The sequence below is a fragment of the Lathyrus oleraceus genome, chromosome 6 (genome assembly GCF_024323335.1).
Source record: "Lathyrus oleraceus cultivar Zhongwan6 chromosome 6, CAAS_Psat_ZW6_1.0, whole genome shotgun sequence".
Classification (NCBI taxonomy): domain Eukaryota; kingdom Viridiplantae; phylum Streptophyta; class Magnoliopsida; order Fabales; family Fabaceae; genus Lathyrus; species Lathyrus oleraceus.
The window spans coordinates 409568306-409589713 of record NC_066584.1 but is presented as its reverse complement, the minus strand read 5'-3'; the positions used below and the strand labels follow the sequence as shown (position 1 = coordinate 409589713).

Below are 21408 nucleotides of genomic sequence, written 5' to 3'. Positions count from 1 at the left end.
TGGTGGTTGGCCAGATGAATTCATCTAATCAAAACTTGGTCTCCCTAGACCCTATCTCCTACAATTTTCACCATATGAAAATGATTACAAGAAAAAACTTACTCTAAATGACATTCCAAACAACTTTCATGTTGAGACCTAGATCTAATTTTGCTTGGAAAATCATTTTCTATGTTGAAACATTATAGGTCATTTTGTCTAAACCCTAATTTGAAAGTCAACTTTCCAAGGTCATAACTTGCTCAATTTTTATAAGATGAAATATTTCCAAGTTGCACAATCAAATTCAATGTGTATACTTCAATTTTGATGTTTGGAGTGGGAGCTAATTCAACTTTTTTGAGCATGTAATATGAGGCTACATTATAGGTCACTTTTGACCTATACCATTGATCAAGTGATTTTTTCAAACTTCAAAAATGCATAACTCTATCATTTCAAATCCAAATGACATGAAATTTGTGACCATTTTTAAGGTATTTGAGAGAGCTACAACTTTTATGAAGACACTTTTTTCATTTGAAGCTCATATAAAATGTTAAGGAAGGTGGAATATTGAGACATATGGCTTGACACTTAGAAAAAATTTGATATGTCAAATATTTCCAAACTTCCACCTTAAATTTCTCCAAATTCCAATTTCCAAATGAAAAAGTGTTGAACATGAAAGTTATTCCCATTGATCTCACCTTTCCAAAGAACTCAAATTCATTCATTTTGGATGAGAAATGCATAGGTTGCGCATGGCTTAACCAAGCTGATATCATTTGGCATGGATCAAACTTCAAGCAGCAATGTTCAGTTGCCTTGCAATCCAAACTTACTTCAGAGCATCTGATCTTCAATTATGGACCTCAAGCTTTCATTTCATGGGCCTATGCACGCCCATGCACCATTACATCACCATTTGCCAAAATTGGAAAGTGAAAGTGAGTGTGCAATAATCAACCAATTCAGCTATAAATAGAGCTTCAATTGCTCAGAAATTGACACACAATTGCGCCAGCTTTGATCCCTCATTTCAAACCCTCAATTCTCAAAGGATAAGTCTGATAAATTCTCTTGAATTTGAGCTTGAATCTCCACTGTTTTGGAATTCAATTCTCCAGGAATCCATTGCTTCTAAACCATTCAATCCTTCTCCTGCAAGCAATTAGAGTGAGTCCAAGCACAAGAAAGATCAATATCCATCGAATTCAGACCTCCATTGAAGGTATTTTTCAAAAAATTTAAACTCTTCGATTCTCTCAAATTCTTGCTCAATTCTATTGATTCTTTGGTTGTCTGAAGTCCTACCAATTTAGGCAAGAAGATTGAGTTGCTTTTAGGTCAAATCGAAGCAACTCAGTTCATGCACCTCAAATTTCAATTCCATGTATCTCTCAATATATTTGGGATTGGAGTGAATGGAGGTCAAATTCGAGCTCAGTGCCATTTTTTTCTTTAAGATCATGTCATAGTTTTTCTTTTTGGTGATGGTTCATGTTGACCAGTCCGGTGAGTTTCATCGGAGAAGATGACCGATGCTCTGGCTCCAGCGATGACTTGGCAAGGTTGTGAACCACAGGATCCATGTATTATGTTCTAATCTTGATCGTCCTTTTTAATTACCATTTGTACAACGCAGTTGACTAATGTCCATGTGGAATGCGCGCTAGAAACCATCAGATCTGCCACCTCAATTAATGAGGGAGATCTGATGGTCCACGTATTTTTTATTTTCTTTTCATTTTCTTCTAATTATAATGGATAATTCTTTAAGTAGAGAGACTAGATGTACCTTCGATTGAAAAGATAAATAATATAATTCTTGTGTATTCTTTATCTCTTTAAGTTTCTGCACTTTACATTCATATTAACTTCTGATAAAGTCATCATAAGTTAAGAAATTTTGTATATAATCAAAAAAATTCAGCAATATGATTGGTGAAAACTGTCAACTGTAGTAGAAACTGTTTAGTTTGAAGTGGAAACAATGACGAAATTGTTCTAGTATAGGAGAAAACGAGGACCCCCATTTTCTTACTTTCCCAACCTCTCATCTTATTGAAGTATTATCTAAGTACTAGCGTACCATGTGTACTGAGCCAATTAATTAGTTTTGAAATGGTAGTTAGTTAGTTAAATTAATATATTTCTGATAAAAATTTACTTATAGTATAGTTGAAACTTGAAAGTCCTTATAGTTGACATTTGAAAGTTGTACCCAAAATTTAAGAATAATTAATCGTGTGAATTTAAAATTGATCTTCAAGGAAATTGCTCCTCGAGTATTTTATTATGAGCTTGTGCTTATATTGCAAGCAGAATGTCTGTGTGAAAGTGTAGCGTGTTCTCCCTTTTGTGTTCCAAGTTATCATTCTCTCATTTTCATATGGAAGGAAAACATTAGACAACTGAAAGTCCCAACTAATTTCACCTTAAGAATCATCAACGCAGGAAATAATAGAACAAGTATATTATTGTTATTATTATATGTATTATTACTACTATTATTATTATTATTATTATTATTATTGTTATACATCTAGTGACAAATACAACAATGATATATTGCAAAAATACATTATTATCTTCTAACCGAACCACCGGAACCCCTGAGCCTTTTCCGAAACACAATATATAGGGCTGAACCAACCAGTGGCCAACTTGTGTTGATAGCAATATAAACCAGCAACCAGATGGACCATCGATTTTGCCGAGATAACTGACCTACGTATCTTTTGAAAGGCGCTATTACATCTAGAGGTGCTGGATTGTGGGTACTAGCTGTTTTTGAAATACAAGTGGAATCACCACTCTCTGTTTTAGTCACAAGCTCATCTTGCTTATTTTCTTCTTTAACCTTCTCGTGACCATCATCATGTGTATCCTGTTTTACATGTATTTCTTCCTCATTGTTGGATGCAGCTACCATTCCATCCTCGGTAACGTTCACGTAAGGGCCCTGATCAATTGCTGAGTCCAATAGTTTGTTTGGTGCAGAGATCTGCAATGCCATTAGCAGTGGAAACAACAGTTTCAGCCAATAGAAATGGCAACACTTAGTACTCAGAGATAAAGATAAGATAGCCAATATCAGTCTTGATTATAACATCTTTTATGACATCCCAATGCGTATATATTATTTACATTACAGATAGCACAGAACCAGAAGACGAATATACATTGCCAATAAGCAAAATATGCAAATATAATAGGATATTGTTTACCTTTTTCTGAACATGCATATACTTGCTAGAGAGTAGTACATCAAGAAACTCATTAGAAGCTCTTACCCACCTGCAACAGGGAAGAAAGTTACTCCAGATTTCTTTTATATATAATAGTGACTTCTTAACTGGAATTTTGGTGATACCATAAATATTATACTTCAACATGAACCAATCAAAAAGTTATATCAAACACATCATAATCATTCAACAAAATGTTACAACAATTGAAGACAGCTAAAAGCATGAAATGGAAGATATGGCAAAATGGATGAGTCAGATGTACAAAAGTTACCATAAGCTAGATCCAGTTATCCCTTCAAAGAAGGCCAGATGTCCTCCATGCTTTATAGTGGCCAATACAATATTTTTATTTGCCCTATGAAAACAGTAAACAAAAAGTAGCTGAAGTAATGCAAGAGAAAGCAAATTAATCAGGATTAAAGAAAACAAATCAAAAATAAAGCAGCATACCTGCATTCATCCCAAGGAATGGCTTCCCTGGTACATAATGGATCATCCAGTGCACTAATACAGAGAAGTGGAATCGATACAGATGGCACATAAATAGAACTGCTACATCGTCTATAGTATGTATCAACACTCTAAAGAAAAAAGATCATTTTTATAACCAGCATAAGGAAGTATAACAAGAGATAAGGCAAGAAAATAGAAGATTATAAATCATATGTGCTGCATATGTACCTCATATTTCCCAACAATGCGGGTGGCATGGTTATCAAAATCTCGAACAGAAACTGACTGCAAAACATAAGAATACATATGCACTCAGAATTTGTTAAAACCTAAAAACTTAAGCAAATCAATAATATTGGTCATAGCATTTAAGAATGTGGTACATATTAAAATAATGTAGTCATTTTGAGTTAAGAGAAAAGATATCCAACCAAATAAATGGGCTGCAACTAATTGGCCTCTAAAAGCAACATGCATCGTTCAATCACTTGTATCATGTAAAATGACCACTATAAAATAACAGAATCAAGAGTAGCAAGTACTAACAAAAAAAAAGGCATCTGCTAGTCGGGGTCAATAACACCCTTCATGCATCTTCCTCATTTACTAATGTGGATGTAATTTATCATGATTGCTAAACTAAAATACCATGAAAAAGGAACGAAACTCAGGCTTACTTAGTAGAGATATATATCAATCCCTAACTTTAGGAGATTTAGGTGTTTGAATTGTGAATAGTTTTATCATAAAATTGAGTGCTGAGAGAGCTTCGATCTAGCAATCCAAACAATTCAATCACTAATTGAGATTAGTAACTTGCCTTGAAACCACAATAAAAACATAGCTTTGTTTTTCATTTTCGAATGTATAGCAACCAAAAAAAAGTTTGCCAGATAACAGAATGAAAAGGGAATAAAGATTATACATTACTTAGACTTAGAGCCATACAACTAAATGTAGAACAATCATTTGATTTTGATATTATACTGACAGCGGTAATAAATATGAAATTATGAAGCAGAAGGCAACCTTTTCTATCCCTTCCCAATTAGCTAGGCGAGTAAAGTGAGGCTGGTGTCTGCATGCGATGAATATTGGGAAAACATGTCAAATCAAAACTGATTATGAACTACACAGAAAATTCTTAATTTTTACATGTTCGTCTGCAGATGAAGAATTTTCTAGATGAAAAACAAATAACTTGTCAAAAAGAATATTTAAACCACAAATGGGAAGATACGAACTTACAATTTTGCATAACCTGTAAGTCCAATTGCTAGTGCTTTATCATAAAACTTCTGTACACGCTTACGAGTTATAAATCGGTCCCCTATCTGCAAACGTAAATACATTTTACAGGTAACCTAACATCCGGTAAAGGTACAATAATAGCCAGAATGCAAAACAGTTCAAACTTTAAAGTAAAGTTCAATGGTAGTGAATTTCAATTCAACTGCATCAATCATATCAAATATATTGTGTAAAACAATTTTGAACAAGAAAAACATATCTTGTTCCCAAACTCAAATCTTCAAGATGCTTTCCAATATGTCCAGACCATTCAAACTAACATGTCTTCAACTTTCTCAGAAATGCCTACCTTAACTCCCAAACCTACTCTCCCCATTTAAGAAACAATTTATATACTTTGTTCCCAAAGTTGAAAATCTTACGACAACAGAGAAATGCATTACTTGTAAATTCGAGTATAACTAAGAGCTATTAACCAAGAAAACCAATAAACTGCTCTATGGGAAAAATGGAGATGGCGTCATTATTGTTAAATTACTCAATTGTGTAGGCTATTGTTAAGAGTCCCACATCGGATAATATATGGCCTGAACATGTATTTATAAGTGGGGGCAGTCCTTACTCTACCAACCGGTTTGGTAGGGTTGAGTTAGGCCCAACCACATTCTTAACAGGGTATTAGAGTTGTCTAGTCCTGAGCGTGAGGGAGTGTGTTAAAAGTCCCACATCGGATAATATATGGCCTAAACATTTGTTTATAAGTGGGGGCAGTCAGTGGACGTTTTGGAAGAGTGTGTTTTAGACTTATCTCATAACTTAACGAGCAGGAGCATATGTACCCCGATTCGCACCAAGTTTTCTCTGTCGGGCATGGAGAAAGCTCCAAGGATTGACCCGCTCTACAACCCTAATTCATCGTCATTGGGGCGAAAGAAGAGTGTGATAGAAGCATATCAGTTTCAGCCTAGGGATCAGCCTATCAAACAAAAAAAAGTAAGCGCGTATGCGGTCCGCCAGTCTTTGACTTTCTTTGAAGGCTGGTTTTCGAGCGGAATGGTTTTGACCTTGAAAGTCTTTAGGCTTCGACCTGCCAGCCTAGACCTATTCTAATAGATTAGGCCTAGATTCCCCAACTCCTAAAAAAAATTATTTTTTCAGAATCGCTATTTTATTTTGTTCGATTCAGCAGTAGTAGGAATGGTGTATCCAGCAGACGGTCTTTCATCAGTAAGCGATGTGCTAGTCTTTGTTGGTGAATGCCTATCTGGCTGGTGTACCTATATATGAGTGTTTGGATATGATCATAAAAAATAACTTTCAGCATGATTATAATTTTTTAGTTTTAGTTTATTTTAATAAACTCCCCTAAACAGTTTATTCTAGGGTGATATTAATAGATCAATACAGAAGGGAATTCTTTGGGGAAATATACTACGTAGTAAAAAGGAAATACAATGGTTGGATGATAACTCTCCTTGCAATAATGGAAAATTAAAGATAACATAAATGATATTCTCATGAGAATACCCCCTTACTCAGATGAGAATGGCTCTCACTCCTCAGTCACAAATTCCACTCCAACTTCCCCTCCTTCTGAATGATTTCTCCTAAATGCATACTCTCCTCTTTCTCTTCACTGATTCCCTCAATTGCCATCACCAATCCTAAGCTGCCACATGCACAGTTATCATCCCTCTTAGTTCATCATTCCCCTCACTTTCCTCATTCTCTGCTGCCACCTGTCGTCCTAGCACACCCACTCCTTATTTCCTTACTCATTCTACCCTTCCATACACATGTTTATGAACAAGTTCTTAACTAAACATCAAAGAATAACTTATTAAATACATGCTTATTTAATTATGTTGCCCAAATGCATCCTTAGCGTACTGTGTTAATACTAATGTCCCTTGAAGATGAAAATGATTTGGAAATAATCCTTACGATTTGTTTCAACTGGATCCAAATTCAGATGAAAGATGGATAATCACGATTTTTCATAATATATGTGTACATTAATAAATGCCAACTGAAATTCAAAAGTTATACTTTGAAATCAAAATACTGACCAAAAGGTCCCAAGGAGAGCAAACTGCTACAGCCCCGGCTACAGGAATATTCTCGCCGTCCTCCCCAAGATATTTTATCTGCATGCAAATTTTCAAATGAAACAACGCGGTGCCGAAAACAAGCTCTTTGCACACGTGAGAAAAAGTTAATATTCGTCAAATTCCTGGTTTAATTGTTGTTTGAAAAGCTGATAGTGTATGCACCAAATGTAATGACACAAGTAAAAAAAACACAATCATTGGAGTCAAAACTTATTGAAAAATATGTGGCTAGGAACCAGCATAAATGTATCCCCTATCTTACCTGTATTCTCATCATGGGGGATCAGGGCAGAGGATGTTTATGACAAAAAGAAACATCAGTGCAATAAATGTTCAAACTATTGTGTGTTCTGTGAACCTGTCTAACAACCAGTGTATTTTTAGGTTCTTTAGATTGCAATTACAAAGCATAAAACATAACCAGTGAAGCAAGGAGCAAATAGACTAGGTGTATATCGAAAGCTACAAATTAGAGCTTCAAATGGACATGCATACGAAGCCATTATATCACAGTTTCAAACACTGTAAAACGACAAGAAACAAATTTACATGAACAGCACAACTTTGAATAACCAGTCTCAAACAAAAATTAATATAAATATATGTGAACAACGGGGAGCATTAAAAGGTTATGTTATGCTTAATCAGTAAAGAGGATTGGAAAAGGATCCAATCGTGAAAGAATATTGTGTGAAAAAATACAGGCTAATGTGGTGAAGGATGAAATGCCAAACAACTAAGAGTAATATAATACACATATATGAACAAGTTCCAGCCAGTAAGAGCATATTTCAGGTGAAATGAAGGTCGATGTGAGGATGCTATGTCCTAGCAAGTAGAACTTGAAAATGTATGTAGTTATATGGAAATTTTCAGGTTTGGATTAGCAATTTAATTGATTAATTTCATGAACTGCTGAGACATTTGATGTAGCACTGCATAAGACTCGAGCTATGAATTTACCAGAATATTAGCTCCAATACTAGTTCCAATAAGAAACAAAGGCGCCCTGGGATTTTCTTTGTGAACATAATTAACCACTGTGCGAGCATCCTCAGTCCACCCAGCATTGTAGAAACAATCAGACTGCAACAGTTTTAATAAGAAATTATGTTACTATAGGAAAAAAAAAACAATAAACTGTTAAAATACACAACATTCATAGTATTGAGATGCACACCATCCAAACATTATAATAAAATGGAACCCAAAAAAAATCAAGGACACCCGGCTGCTGCCATTTCCATGTTCTAAAAAGACTCCTTAAAACCAGAGCCGTCTTTGAGGGTGTGCAAGGCGGGCTACCGCACAGCGCCTCAAATTTGTCAGGGTTAAACTATAACTAAATAGGGCCTCATAAAATATTCTTCAAGTTAAATCATGACTAAATAGGGCCTATATTTGTTTTGGCAAGGTTAAACTGTGGCTAAGCTACACATCGCCTCCAAAAACTTGAGACGGCTCTGCTTAAAAATAGTTATTGTTCTCAGACAACTGTTGTTTCAATAATTTGTTTCTTGACATCCAAATAGACTAGCAAGCTTAAAGTAACCTAAATTTTAAGAATATGAACTGATAGGTAGGATACCAGACGGAAAATCTAACAAATATATGAAACTAATCTTAAAATTTCACCTAATAATAACTTTCAATTTCCGGTTGATCAGATGATATTAGGCAACTACAATAAATATGCTGATGATTTTTCATATAGAACAATGTTATTCAAGTTATGTCTTAAAGCATGTCACAGTTGTTAATCTATAAAATCTCAGTTGGCAAATAAACTAACCGTGATTGAAACACCTCCAAGTCCTCGGTGATTACTGATAACAACTTTCCATCCATGCTTCGCTGTATTATATGCAAGATGTTTGAGATACTACCAGGGGAGGAAGAAATAGAAAAAAGTAAACTGTAAGACACTGCTAAAATATAAATGAATATCCTAATTGGCAAAAAGCGATGAACAATTAAAAATTAATTAACATTTTATAAGAGTAGAAGCGTACAACGAATAAATAAAACAACAATAGCCAGGACAATATCTCCATTTTGACAACTATATTTTGAAGAAACAATCTATCTTTTTAGCAACAACACTTCAGCATGAATCAAATATCAACCTGATATCTTAGCTCACTTCCTCTTAACACTGTTATGGAAAACAATCTTCCATTTAATCATTAATATCTTAAATATGCATCAAATGTCAACTTGTTTTTGCTCTTGGCTCATTTGCTCTTAGCATGTGCTCCTTGGAAATTTATAATTCTGAGCCTTCGGCCATAACACATGCAACTGGAAACTTAATGTGTGACGTGTAATACTCAATATGGAGATTTGAGTCGCATTTATTACAGACTAATTTCTCCTCTAAAGTATCATTAACATGTATTGCAAAGAAGCAAAATTATTGTATATAGTTAGATGATATTACCATTGAATCATACAAAATAACATCAAAAAACAATTTTTGGGAGTGATAGAAGTAATTTTAGAAGCATGAAATTGATTTTAACATGTTTCAGTCTACTAAAGTAGAATTGTTTCTGTCACCAAAAATGATAATAACTTGAAGTTAGGATTTGGAGTTTTTGCTTCCGTAATTGACATTTAGCCTCAAATTTATAGTTCAACTTACTTCCACGTTAATGTATACATATATAAAATATAAATCATTCACATTCACTTAACTTTTAACTAAAATCAATTTATTCAAAATCAATTTTTTTACCATGGAACCAAAGACACTTACACTAGATTGTTAAGACAATGATAACAGTAACACTACCCTATAATGGAGTTTCAACCGATGCTATAGAAGAGATGGATATCACTACCCTGCCCTTTAGTAATCAATTATGAAATCTCCAAGTAGAGTATAACTATATGACTTTTCCCAATTTCACTTAAGTTGTGATTGAAAGAAGAAAATAGAGAGAGAGCAATAAAACCAACATATAAGCACGGACATAATAAAAATCATGTTTCATATAAGTTATAACAATAACTTACAGCAGATGAAGAATCACTTGTTAAGCCAGGAATCACTACAACAATGGGAGTAAATTCGTCGTCTTTAGTGACACCATCCACATGGACATCACTGTCAGAAACTGTAACAAGGTCAGAAACAAAATTCTGAAAGGTCAACCATAGAATCGTAAGACTAATTGATCATCCTGTCAATATACCATCAGAGTATGTAACCCAGTCCAGAGCAATAGTTCCACCATCAGAAGTAGTAAATAATTGCCTGAAATTGAATCAACAAACAATAGTTATAGATTGATGAAACCAAACGGATAAACTAGTGTATAAATAAGAAGAGAATTATTGTGACCTTTTGTATTTGAAAATCGGAGGATTTCCGAAGAAGTTGAGGAAAACAGTTTGAAGATGAGGACTGGAAAGCCATGGCGTGACAGAATATCTGCCTTGAAGAATCCGGCACTTTGAAACGATGGCGTCGTAGATTTCGGAGGAGGAGTTGTAGGTGAATTCGACGGGGGAGCCTGAGAATCCGGTGAAGAGATCCCGGAAGAAATGGATTTCGAGGAAACAGTAGAGAAAGGATAGGGCAGCAAAGGCGGTGGCGAGGGCGTAGTGGTGGATTGGGATTTGAGATAGCGCTTGGAGAAGGAGTTTGTAGGCGTTGGAAGAAGACGGTGGAATGAGTTGGGGGTTGCAGCCATTGCAATCCATGGAATTGTTGAGTGAAAGGAATTGAATTGAATCGAGAATGGTTTAGTGTGGGTTGTTGTGGAGGAGCTTGCGGTGGCTGTAGGAATGAGGGAGGAAAAATCAATGAGTGTTATTAGGGACCTTTCTGAATCCTCCACGTGACCCAACGTTCTCGTCGACCATGCACTAAAAACATGTGCTCTAACATTATAAGGAATTTAATGCACTCCTTAATTAAGGTCCACTTGCAAATTACTTATGAGTTTAATGGTCACCGTCACCGACCTCTAAAATAATTAAAATAAACAATCGGTTTCTTATGTTATCAAAATAATTTGATAAATACATATTATATTATTTATTGGTTGATTGAATAAAATTATCAATCCATTATTATAAATTAAGAGAAAATGGATGATGCACCGGTAATCTATGACGAACATATATTTTGTCAAGTTGTAGTAAAAATTTTAAATTACTGATATGACATGACAAAATAACATATTTTTATTGGATGACAGTGTAAAAAAATTTATAGTGTTAGAGTATCACCATTAAACTCTCTAAATTATCCTCCTTCTTCTCAATATTTGCTTAATACTTAATCAATAAATGTACCAATTAAATCACTTTTACATCTCTCATTACATCACATATGACATTTTTCTACTAGTCCAATTTATCATTAGTTTTCCACTAAAATACTCTCTCTCTCTCTCCCTCCCTCCTAATCAGATCTCATTCATTCCAAGGTTCCTTCTATTATTTGTCTTTCTCTTCAAAAATCATTGTTCATGTATGAAATATTGTTCCTTTCTTCTATACAAAAGGAGCTAAAGAATACATTTTCTAGTTTGTTGATGTAGTTTTTTTTTTTGAAAAAATATGTTTAATGAACCCAAATACTTTTTTGTTACAGGAACTACTCATGTTTCTCACCCAAATCAAACCGGTTAATAATGGTTTTCGAAGAATTTCGTGAAAATGTCAAATCGTTTGTTAGTTACTTTGTTGCGAAATATGTGTTACATGACTTTGATCACGGGTTGATATGATGCTTATTTTTCTGCTAAATGAGTTTGAAGCTCTTTTAAAACCATTAAGTTTTATTAGAACGTGTTTGTCATGTTTGTATTTGTCATGTTATTTGTCTTCTGCTGAGTTTGTTGTTTGTTAAAGTTATTTTTATTTTCTTTGTTCAATCAGAAGTTAATGTTTGAATCTTTAACTATACATCATTATTTTAAGGTGGAGTAGATTTTTTATCCTCCTGTTAAGCATATATTATATGTTGTAATTATACATCTTTAACTAAACATCATTGTATGTTGAGTTTAAGTTTTAACTACTTTAACTGAACAACCATGATTTTCATTTTCATATGCATCTAGAAAGTAACTCTTCTTTTTGTCTTATGTTGAGTTTGTTACATTTCACTAGGTTTTTTCTCAACAATGTTAAGGTCACCTATTTTCATCAAAGAATTGGTGGAAAAAAAATCAAGTTTGGATAATGCACATTAGTGTTGTTAACCTTTCGATTGTTATGTTGAAAGATGATTTTTATTTCAATAATTTTCAGTTTAGGATCATCATGATTATAAAACCACCTCAGTCTATAACTCAAACTTCATATTCATTTGTATAATCAACCAAGAAAAATTGGACTAATATGAATGAGGTCACCAAATCAATGAATTGAGAAAGGTATGTTCTATTTTTTTCTTTCCATTTCTCAAAATCTTATTCATCTATTGTCTAACTTTCTATAAAGCTAGAAAATTTGGAGGAAAATACATACCGTACAGTTTTACAAAAATTGAGATTTATAGAAATTATGATAAATCACATGTATACACAAACTCATATTCATCATAACTCATATCAACACATTAATATATATATATATATATAATATATATATATATTATATATATATATATATATATATATATATATATATATATATATATAATATATATATAAATGGATTTTGTAGGGAATTTCAGTAACAACTAGACTTAAAATAGATACGGGTGACAAACAGACTTAAAGAGATATCAATGACAACTGGATTTAGGAGACATACACTAGTAACAACTAAACTTTGCATGTAATGCCAGTTGGACGTCACCGTAATATGGTTTGTCATTGATGAGGATATATATATATTATATATATATATATATATATATATATCCTCATCAATGACAAACCATATTACGGTGACCATAAGTGATTTATCATAAATCACATTTAGTCATTACAGTAATATACAAACAACAATAATATTTATTTGATTGATGTTAATGGGGTTTTGCCCAACAGAGTAAACACATAAACAAAATATTCATTCAATGGATGCCAATAATATTGTGCTTGAATCACATTTGGTCAAACATATTATAAAGTTAAAGAAAATTGAAGAAAGTACTAAAATCACTCATGGTGCTAATTAGAGTGTAAGAGTAAGGACCCTTTACCATTCTGGTTGCCTAATAATCATCCATAGGTAAAGCAATTTCTCATTTACTTCGAAATTGAAGTTTTCACTCCCCTATGATCGTTTCCCAAAGCTCTGCGTATTCCACATCCCACATTGGTCACTTCTAAATTTTCTAACTTTTTTCACGTAACATATCTCAGCCTCTAACTTAGAATATATATATTAACATAAATTATCCTAATTAGACTTCACACCCTCTCACTTCACACTCCCCTCGAACTCTGAATTTATAACGTAAAAACTCAATTTTCATTTTATTCCAAAAATATATATTTTCCAATAAAATATAACACCTTTAATTATTTAAATACAAATTGCAACAAAGTAAATATTTAGTAAAAATTTCTAATATTATAAATTATTTCAAATAATTTTAATTACTTTAACTATTATTAAAATTATCTAATTATTTCTAATAATTTAAATAAATTATTTTTTATTTCTTTGTAATTATTAAGTTATTAGAATACCCCTAAATCTCCCAAACACCAAAATAACACAAATAACTAAGGATAAATTAAATAAATCATACAATACACATATAAGCACTCCAATAATTAAGTAAAATATTAATTTAAGAAATTGGGGTGTTACATCAGAGACATCACACTTTTTTGTATTTAAACTAGTATTAGAATACTTTTATTTAAGCCTAACTCCGAGTGCAGATGTGAAAAGGGAGGTTACTATGTGGTTTAGAACGCGCACTTTAAATTCATTGAAAGGGAGATAAAAACCTATCAAAGAAAAAAGGCATTCATCCAGTGGAATGACACACCCATCATACTTGATGCAAATCCTCTTATCTTCATCGAGAGGAAACACTCCCTAGTATGAGGGTGGACACATTCAGTGAAGGTGTGGTCACCATCGTCAACAAATGAGAAACGGTGTCAACGTGTCTTTATCCATCCATACAACAGAGTTATGTCCTATCGCTTTCTGAGTTCTTGGTTGAGAGTTTTCCATGTCAAAAAAGATTGTCAACAAGTAAAAGAAACAATTATAAGAGAAACACAAGGTCAACACAAAGACAAACTTCACACTCTGCTAGAAGTGGCCTATAACAAAATAATTCATTAAAGCACGAGGAAAAGAGAAACTAATATACATATCTCTTCTTTATAGAAACCCTGATAAAGTAAGTAAATGCAAAAAGAAAAGAAAGTTCATACTTAGATATTACCTTCCGAAGATGAACTCAACAACCTATACGATATAAGTTATATCAAAAGGGTCGCGCAAGCACAAATTAGTGCAAAATTGGAAGAAGATTAAGGAAGATCAGAGAAGTGAGAGAAAGGTTTTTAAAGAGTCATGGAAGGCAAAAAAGAAAAGCATAATAACCCTTATAACTCCTTATATATTTCCCAGGAAAGGTGAATTGTGTGATCCTCGACTTTAGGAAGTGTGAACTGCTTCACCAATGATCAAGATTTTACTGCACATTGTTCAAAAGCACTTAAAATCACTTGTATTAGAAAGAATAATTGCATTCACGCATAGGGACACATGTTTGAACGTACTTGTGAAACGTTACTAATCACGAGAAAGTAATTTAATGTGTTTTTTTCCAAAGACCTCAACGTCCCATCAAGACTCTTCCTCTCCCTCCTCCTAGAGCCCAAAGTGAAGGCAAACTTGATAAAGTCCTCGCTCTACGACGTAAGAACAAAGATTTGAGAGCAACTATTATGAGTCGTCTACATGATTCATAAAGAAGAATCAATAACGCGCGTAGAGGGAAAAGGCACCTCGAACAGATGGACCCTCGTATATGTCGAGGACACATGATCTTTCAAGTAAGAAGTTTTAAAAGCACATATTAAAAATAAATTATAAAATAAATTTCTTTTTCGATAATAATAACAAATTAAAAATTTCAATATTTTTCTTTAGTACTTGACTTCAAAAAAATTTAAAATATAAAAAAATTGTTTGTTTTAAAAAAAAAAACTTTTAATAATTCCGTGTAGACTTTGGAAAGCACGCAGCCTTGAGTTATGAAGATTCATTCCCCAGCATTCTTCTCAAACAGACTATTATGACTTTTCAAAAAAGCTTAAAGCCGTCAAGATTGAAGCTCGAATTATCGAAATCTAGCTGGCAGCATGTTTGGAAATAGAAATTACTCTACTTTTTTTCTTAACAGTTTGATATAACGATGACTTATTTATGTGAATATATAAATATAAATAAATACTCACTATCTCGAAATAAATATTACATTTATAAAAATTTATTTATAAGTGTCATTTTTAGTGTGATAATTAAATACACTAATACTAACAAAAATAATTTAATAAACTTGTTATTCTCATTTATCACATCTTATTAATCTTTGTAAAAATATTATGATACATATTTTAAAACAGAGAAAATAATATTATTAAAGAATAAATTTTAAATCAATAATTTACACATATTTAATTAAATTAATAGATATCATTTTTAAACTATCTCATCCACTATATCTCTCTCTCTTTTTTAAATATATACATTCATTTGATAAAAAATACTTTAAACATTTATAAACTCTTTTATAATTATAAAATAATTATAGATTTTTTAAATAAACTTTTAATTAGTACTACTAAATATTTTGAAATATAAAAATCAAAATCAAATCAATTAGAAACAAATATAAAAGGTATTTGAGGTACAATTATATACAATAAAAGAATAGACATACTAATTATATTAACCATTTTTAATAACATTAAAATATTTAACACGGGGTTTATATTTAAGAACGAAGAGATTATAAAAGAAAAATATTATAATGGTTGGAATCAAGTTAATGACGATTAATTATATATACATTTCTAAAATACTATAACATATATTTTAGTTTGTGAAATCAAATAATCATAAAATATATATAAAACTAAAGGATCGGCAAAGTAATTATTAAAAATACTTGGATACATTCAAAAAGTTATTTGGCAGAAATTTTAAAAATACTTTATCATTTTTGTAATTTCTATTGTATTTTGAAATTCTCTTCCGATGAAAAAATATATTATTTGTTTGTATAGTAAATTGAGTATTGTATCTTATTTATATAAAATGATGGTCAATTAATATTTTTATTATTTTAAAATAAGATTTTTATTATTTTAAAATCATATATCCTGATATCTTATATTCGACTTCATATTCAATTAATTAGATAATTTTTAAATAAAAATATAATTAACATTTTTAATTTTATTTGATCACGTAACTGATTTAGCCTTTTAATTTGATAAATAATTAATATAATTAATTGGTGTGAGAAATTAGTAATATAATTCAAAATAATTAAGAAGAATTATTCAAAGTTCAAACACATCAAGAAATTTGATGTGGGGAGACAAAGAACAATGACAAACAAAATAAATGGCCTAAAACAACATAATAATCTGTCAAAAGTGAAAGAAAAACCACAAGTCAAAAAAAGATAAAAGACAAGAACACAATAACTTATTTATGTAGTTCAATCAAACGATCTACTATTGGGAGATAGCGGTTCTCTGATTCACTATAATTCCATAAGTTGTTACAAGAAATTACAAATGAGTTATAAGAAAAAAAATCATTTGAAGTTCCCACAAACCAAACCTTATGTCTACACAAGTGTTTCCTAAACTCTGGCACCCCCAATATAGACCTGGTACCCCTCAGATTTTCTATAGTACCTATAATACCCCTGTCAATTTTTTAGTTAAAAACATCGCACATAAAATTCAGTAATTTAAGTGAAAAATGTGGTATGAATGAAAAAATATGGTAGGCCAACATAAAAGCATGGTGTGCATTTTTACCGATTTTTATTAAAAAAACTAGTACGTGGAAAAATATACCATAATTTATAAATAAATAAAAACACCATGGATTATCAGAGTTTTTCCAAAATGGTGAAAATTCGATAGTGTTAAATCACCGGTTTTTTAAAAAGCTCATGCATTTACTGGACATTTAACAAGATTATGAAATATTCGATAGTTTAAATTTCCACAGTTGAGATTTTGTCGATAATTTTGTACGGCTATGATTGCACCGACAATTATGTATGAATGAATCCAAATTTATATAAATAGGGATCATATGTTGTTAAAAATAACATCTTAGAATGTGTCAATATCTGTATATGGCACAGTTGTGTACTTCAACAACGTGAAAGCTCATGTTGATTTTCAACTCCTTGAGAACACCATTGCTCTCATAGTTTTGAGATCCAAATTGGATAATCTATTGCCCCACACTGAAAACATAAAGGTGTATAAGATCAAGTTTTGTGCACCATCAATTGATATTGATGGAAAGGTGAAATATAGCAACATTGAGCTGAAGACTTATGAAGATTTGAAGGTTTTGTGAAGAACATATCATTGTAGGCCAATAAAGGGACCAATCGAGTTTGATGCAATAATTGTTAGATTTGTTGACGATATAATCAATATGTTGAAATGCCCATAATCATCTAGTAGTGTCTAAGTTTTTCTATTTATTATTATTTTGTTAAGTTAAATAATTTTTTGTGTTAAGTTATGTTAATTGTCCGTATTAAGTTATGTTAATCCCGTAATAATGATATGTTAAATGGTTATCTAATAAACTATTAAGTTAAAATGTCAATAATATACAAATAATATACGAATAATACAAAAATGTTAAAATCTACACAAATCACTGATAGGCCTTCTAGATTTACCAAACCTATGAGGTTATCTGTAAGTACTATTATCATCTGAAGACATTATTGGTCTGCCACACCAGGTGGAGACGGTGGAGGCAGTGACACGTTACCGAAAGGCCTCCCAACATCCACCTCTATCGTATTAGTGGAGCCTTCATCTCAGTATGATCAATCACCTCTTTCTCAGCCACCACTTGCATGTAATCCTAACCATCCACCTCCTGAGTTGTAATCTCGACATCATCAACAACTGAATCATTAGGCTCACCAGCAAGATCTTTGTTCCATCCAACTCTACCTATATATGCTAGAGAGTGCAGGGTGCACATGAATGCTCATTCGGCCTCCTTCTATGAGAACTGGTCGGGACTACTCTATATGTCTGAATATGTGAATCTTCAATGTCATATGCCCTAACACGATAGCTATTTACAACTACTCTCTTAGCTATCTCCGTTTGTCTAGAAGAAATCATGTCGTCTCGTCCTTTGGTCCTCACTAAAAAAAACAGAGAAAACCATTAGGCTTTTAAAATTTCAGAAATCAACATGACCTTCCCATATTTTTTAAAAATCCAGTTATGGTTGCAACCTTTTATTCTATTGGTTTTTTGAAATATTCGGTAAGCATATATACATTTTTAACTGACTTTTCAAAATCACATGTAAAATTTCATGTGGTTTAATCGAATTAAAAAAACGAATAAAAATGCATGAGAAATATGAGTTTTTACTGGACATTTCAAAAATGCCAGTAAAAATGCATGTTTTTAACAAAAAATGTGGCATAAAACGTAAATTTCCAGTTAAAACATAACTTACTTGTGAAAATTCAGTAGTTAACTCGAAATGTCTGATAAATAGCACAACTTTTGAAATAAAATTGAAATACGACACGGAAATGTGAAAATGGTTTTTTAATATGCAAGGGTAATATAGTAAAAGCATTATAGTGGGGGATGCAAGGTACACTTGGAGGTGGAATATATGAATCACACAAGCCCGCGATTTAAAAAAAAAGCAAATAGTTATACTAATAAACAAGGCAACGATGGCCAAAATACAAATAAGAATTGATCAGTGGCACAAAAGGTACCAAGCAACCAACACAACAACAAACAAACATAAACAACAACCAAACAAACACACCAATAATACAAAAATAAAGCACCACCGGTACAAAGAAACAAAAGACTAATGTAAAAACCAAGATACCCGATTGAAGAAAAAGCTAGATCTCCCCAGCCAAAGACCTGCATACTAAAAAGGAGGCACAAATCTCCACTAAACACAAGACATACCAGAAGGAGGTCGGAGACACTCAATCTTCTATTGACTCAGATACATGATAGGGTTTTTGAGCTAGATCGAGAAAGCACAAGAGTTCCCCACGGACCTACCGAGATACCATGTCGAAGCCAAAAGAATGCTCAAATCTGCCACATCCTTCACTGACATTATTTTACCTGAGAAAACTATATTATTCCAAGATTTCTAGATTGATCAGACCACGGAATTCCAAATCATACTACACCCCCTATAAGCTTAGGGGTACTACTAAGAGTGAGAAACATCTGAAAAGGTCCGGGGAGTTCCTAGGTATAACCACATACCACCCAACCACTTATAAATGTTATACTAGACTGATACCACTACCTCACAAGTCACAAAAAGGTGGGGGGACGACTCTAGGAACCTTAAACAGAAAGCACAAGACATGCCCTCCGACCCAATGAACACCTCTCTTTTGAGAAGGTTCTCTCTGGTAGGGATCCTATCTTGCAGTAGTTGCCAAGAAAAAATAACTACTTTAGAAAGGGGCTCAACTACACCAAATACTAGGGATAGTTGACTCCAAAAATGATACTTGGCCATCTCTATGGAGCTCACGAGAGATAAGTGTAGCGGGAAATTCATGATCATCAAGCTATTGACAAGCTAGATATCAATTAACAAGAGTCTCCACCGTGCTTTTATTGTTTCTAAGGGAAAAGGGAAAAGTACGAACAAAACCCAAATAGTAAGAAGTTTTCAAATAAAAACTAATAAAAGTCAGAGATCACAGGTAAGGGGGTTGGTTACACAGAGGGAAGGTGTTAGCACCCAAAGTATCCTAGGTACTCTTAGGGAGCCCTTTTTGTGTGTATATGTATTTTGTACAAAGTGATGTTTACAAACAAATAGAATGGGGGGATAAGAAAATAATTCATTAATTATATTTTTGTGTTTGACAATACCTTCGGACTTGTGCCTACGTACCAACATAAAAATGAGGGATCAAAATCTCGTAGTTCGTGATATAAATTTCAAAATGGATGCATTGCTTTTAACAAAAATTTAGTTTGAAAGGCACAAAGGCCTAAAATGATTTGGATGAGTTAATTCTTTTTGGCTTTTTTGAAAGTTTAAGTCAAGTATAGTTAAGTTTATTTACAAGTTTGATTTAAGAAAATAAGTTTAAAAATGCAATGGCATAAGGCCAAAGTTTCTATCTTTTTGCAAAAGTGGTCTAAGTTTAGAACAAATATAGTTCACACAAAGAAGATTTTGAAAATTGAGGGAGAGATTTTTAAATTAAAGAAATGAGGGAGAAGATGAAGAGACTATCCTATGTACAAAATTAAAAGTTTAGAGTTGAAAAGATCTGACCAGATGGATAGCAATCCAATAGACAAAAATGTCAATAGAAACCCAGAATTCCCTTGGACTTTTAGAATTAAGCAACACACAAATGCACAATTATATTATCTTGAAGAGCAAGTCATCAAATAAATATGGCCTCATCCAAGCTTATCCCTTCCATGATCTTCTTCAAAATAGCCCATGTAACAGATGAATTCCATAAGTCACAGGTTCAAAATAACCGCTTCACAATGATCATGTTGCAGATGAATCTTAAGGAGATCTTCAAAGATGTATCAGATGAATTTCAAATTGCAAGCACTTGGTTCTTCAACAAATTGGCATTGGCCAAGTCCTTTATCTTAGGGAGGTTGCCTAGATTCTAAGTCCATTTGCTCAAGATCAAGCCAACAGTCCACTCAAAAGTTTTTTAGGGTTCTTATAATTATTATGTACATTAATGGTCAAAGGCTACACAAACAAACAAAGTAACACAAACAAAATATATCACACATGTTGGTTCTGGTGTTGGCAGCAATTTTGGAAAAACCTAGAGTGTTCACAAGTTGTCACATGTGTTGTCTTGACATAAGATTTCATGTACCTGTTGGATGTTTAAAATGTGATTATGCAGGATTTTACTGAGATGTCAGACCCGATGTCATGACATCTGTATACAGAACATTCAGTCTGAATGTTATGTATTATGTGATTGCGTTTTTAATGCTAATCTACGTATGATTGATGAGATGATTGAACACGCTATCAATTAGTAATTACAACGAGATTAACTTATTTTCCAAAGAGATCTAATCAACTGTCATGAGAAGATATGAATGGAAAATAGTTTTAGGGTTTTATGA

General features: G+C 32.6%; 1 protein-coding gene across 1 annotated transcript; it reads right to left on the bottom strand.

The window, feature by feature from the left end:
* Positions 1-2443: 2443 nt before the first annotated feature.
* Positions 2444-10969, bottom strand: LOC127098585 (embryogenesis-associated protein EMB8). The gene is made up of 13 exons (XM_051037207.1): positions 10398-10969; positions 10249-10310; positions 10070-10170; positions 8844-8933; positions 8015-8137; positions 7010-7087; positions 4938-5023; positions 4719-4767; positions 3918-3974; positions 3687-3817; positions 3508-3591; positions 3213-3282; positions 2444-2989 (listed from the first exon to the last, which is right to left on the bottom strand). Exons 1-13 carry the CDS (start codon positions 10757-10759, stop codon positions 2570-2572), a joined length of 1713 nt encoding a protein of 570 aa, XP_050893164.1. The 5' UTR covers positions 10760-10969; the 3' UTR covers positions 2444-2569.
* Between the last annotated feature and the right edge of the window lie 10439 nt (positions 10970-21408).

Bases quoted from the DNA above. Each gene is read 5' to 3' on its own strand.
- LOC127098585 (XM_051037207.1), bottom strand. From the start codon at position 10,759: ATGGATTGCAATGGCTGCAACCCCCAACTCATTCCACCGTCTTCTTCC. The intron at 5,024-7,009 runs GTCAGTATTTTG...TTACGTTTGCAG, and splicing joins GCTCTCCTTGGGACCTTTTG to ATAGGGGACCGATTTATAAC. The intron at 3,592-3,686 runs GTATGCTGCTTT...CTGTTTTCATAG, and splicing joins ATTCCTTGGGATGAATGCAG to GGCAAATAAAAATATTGTAT.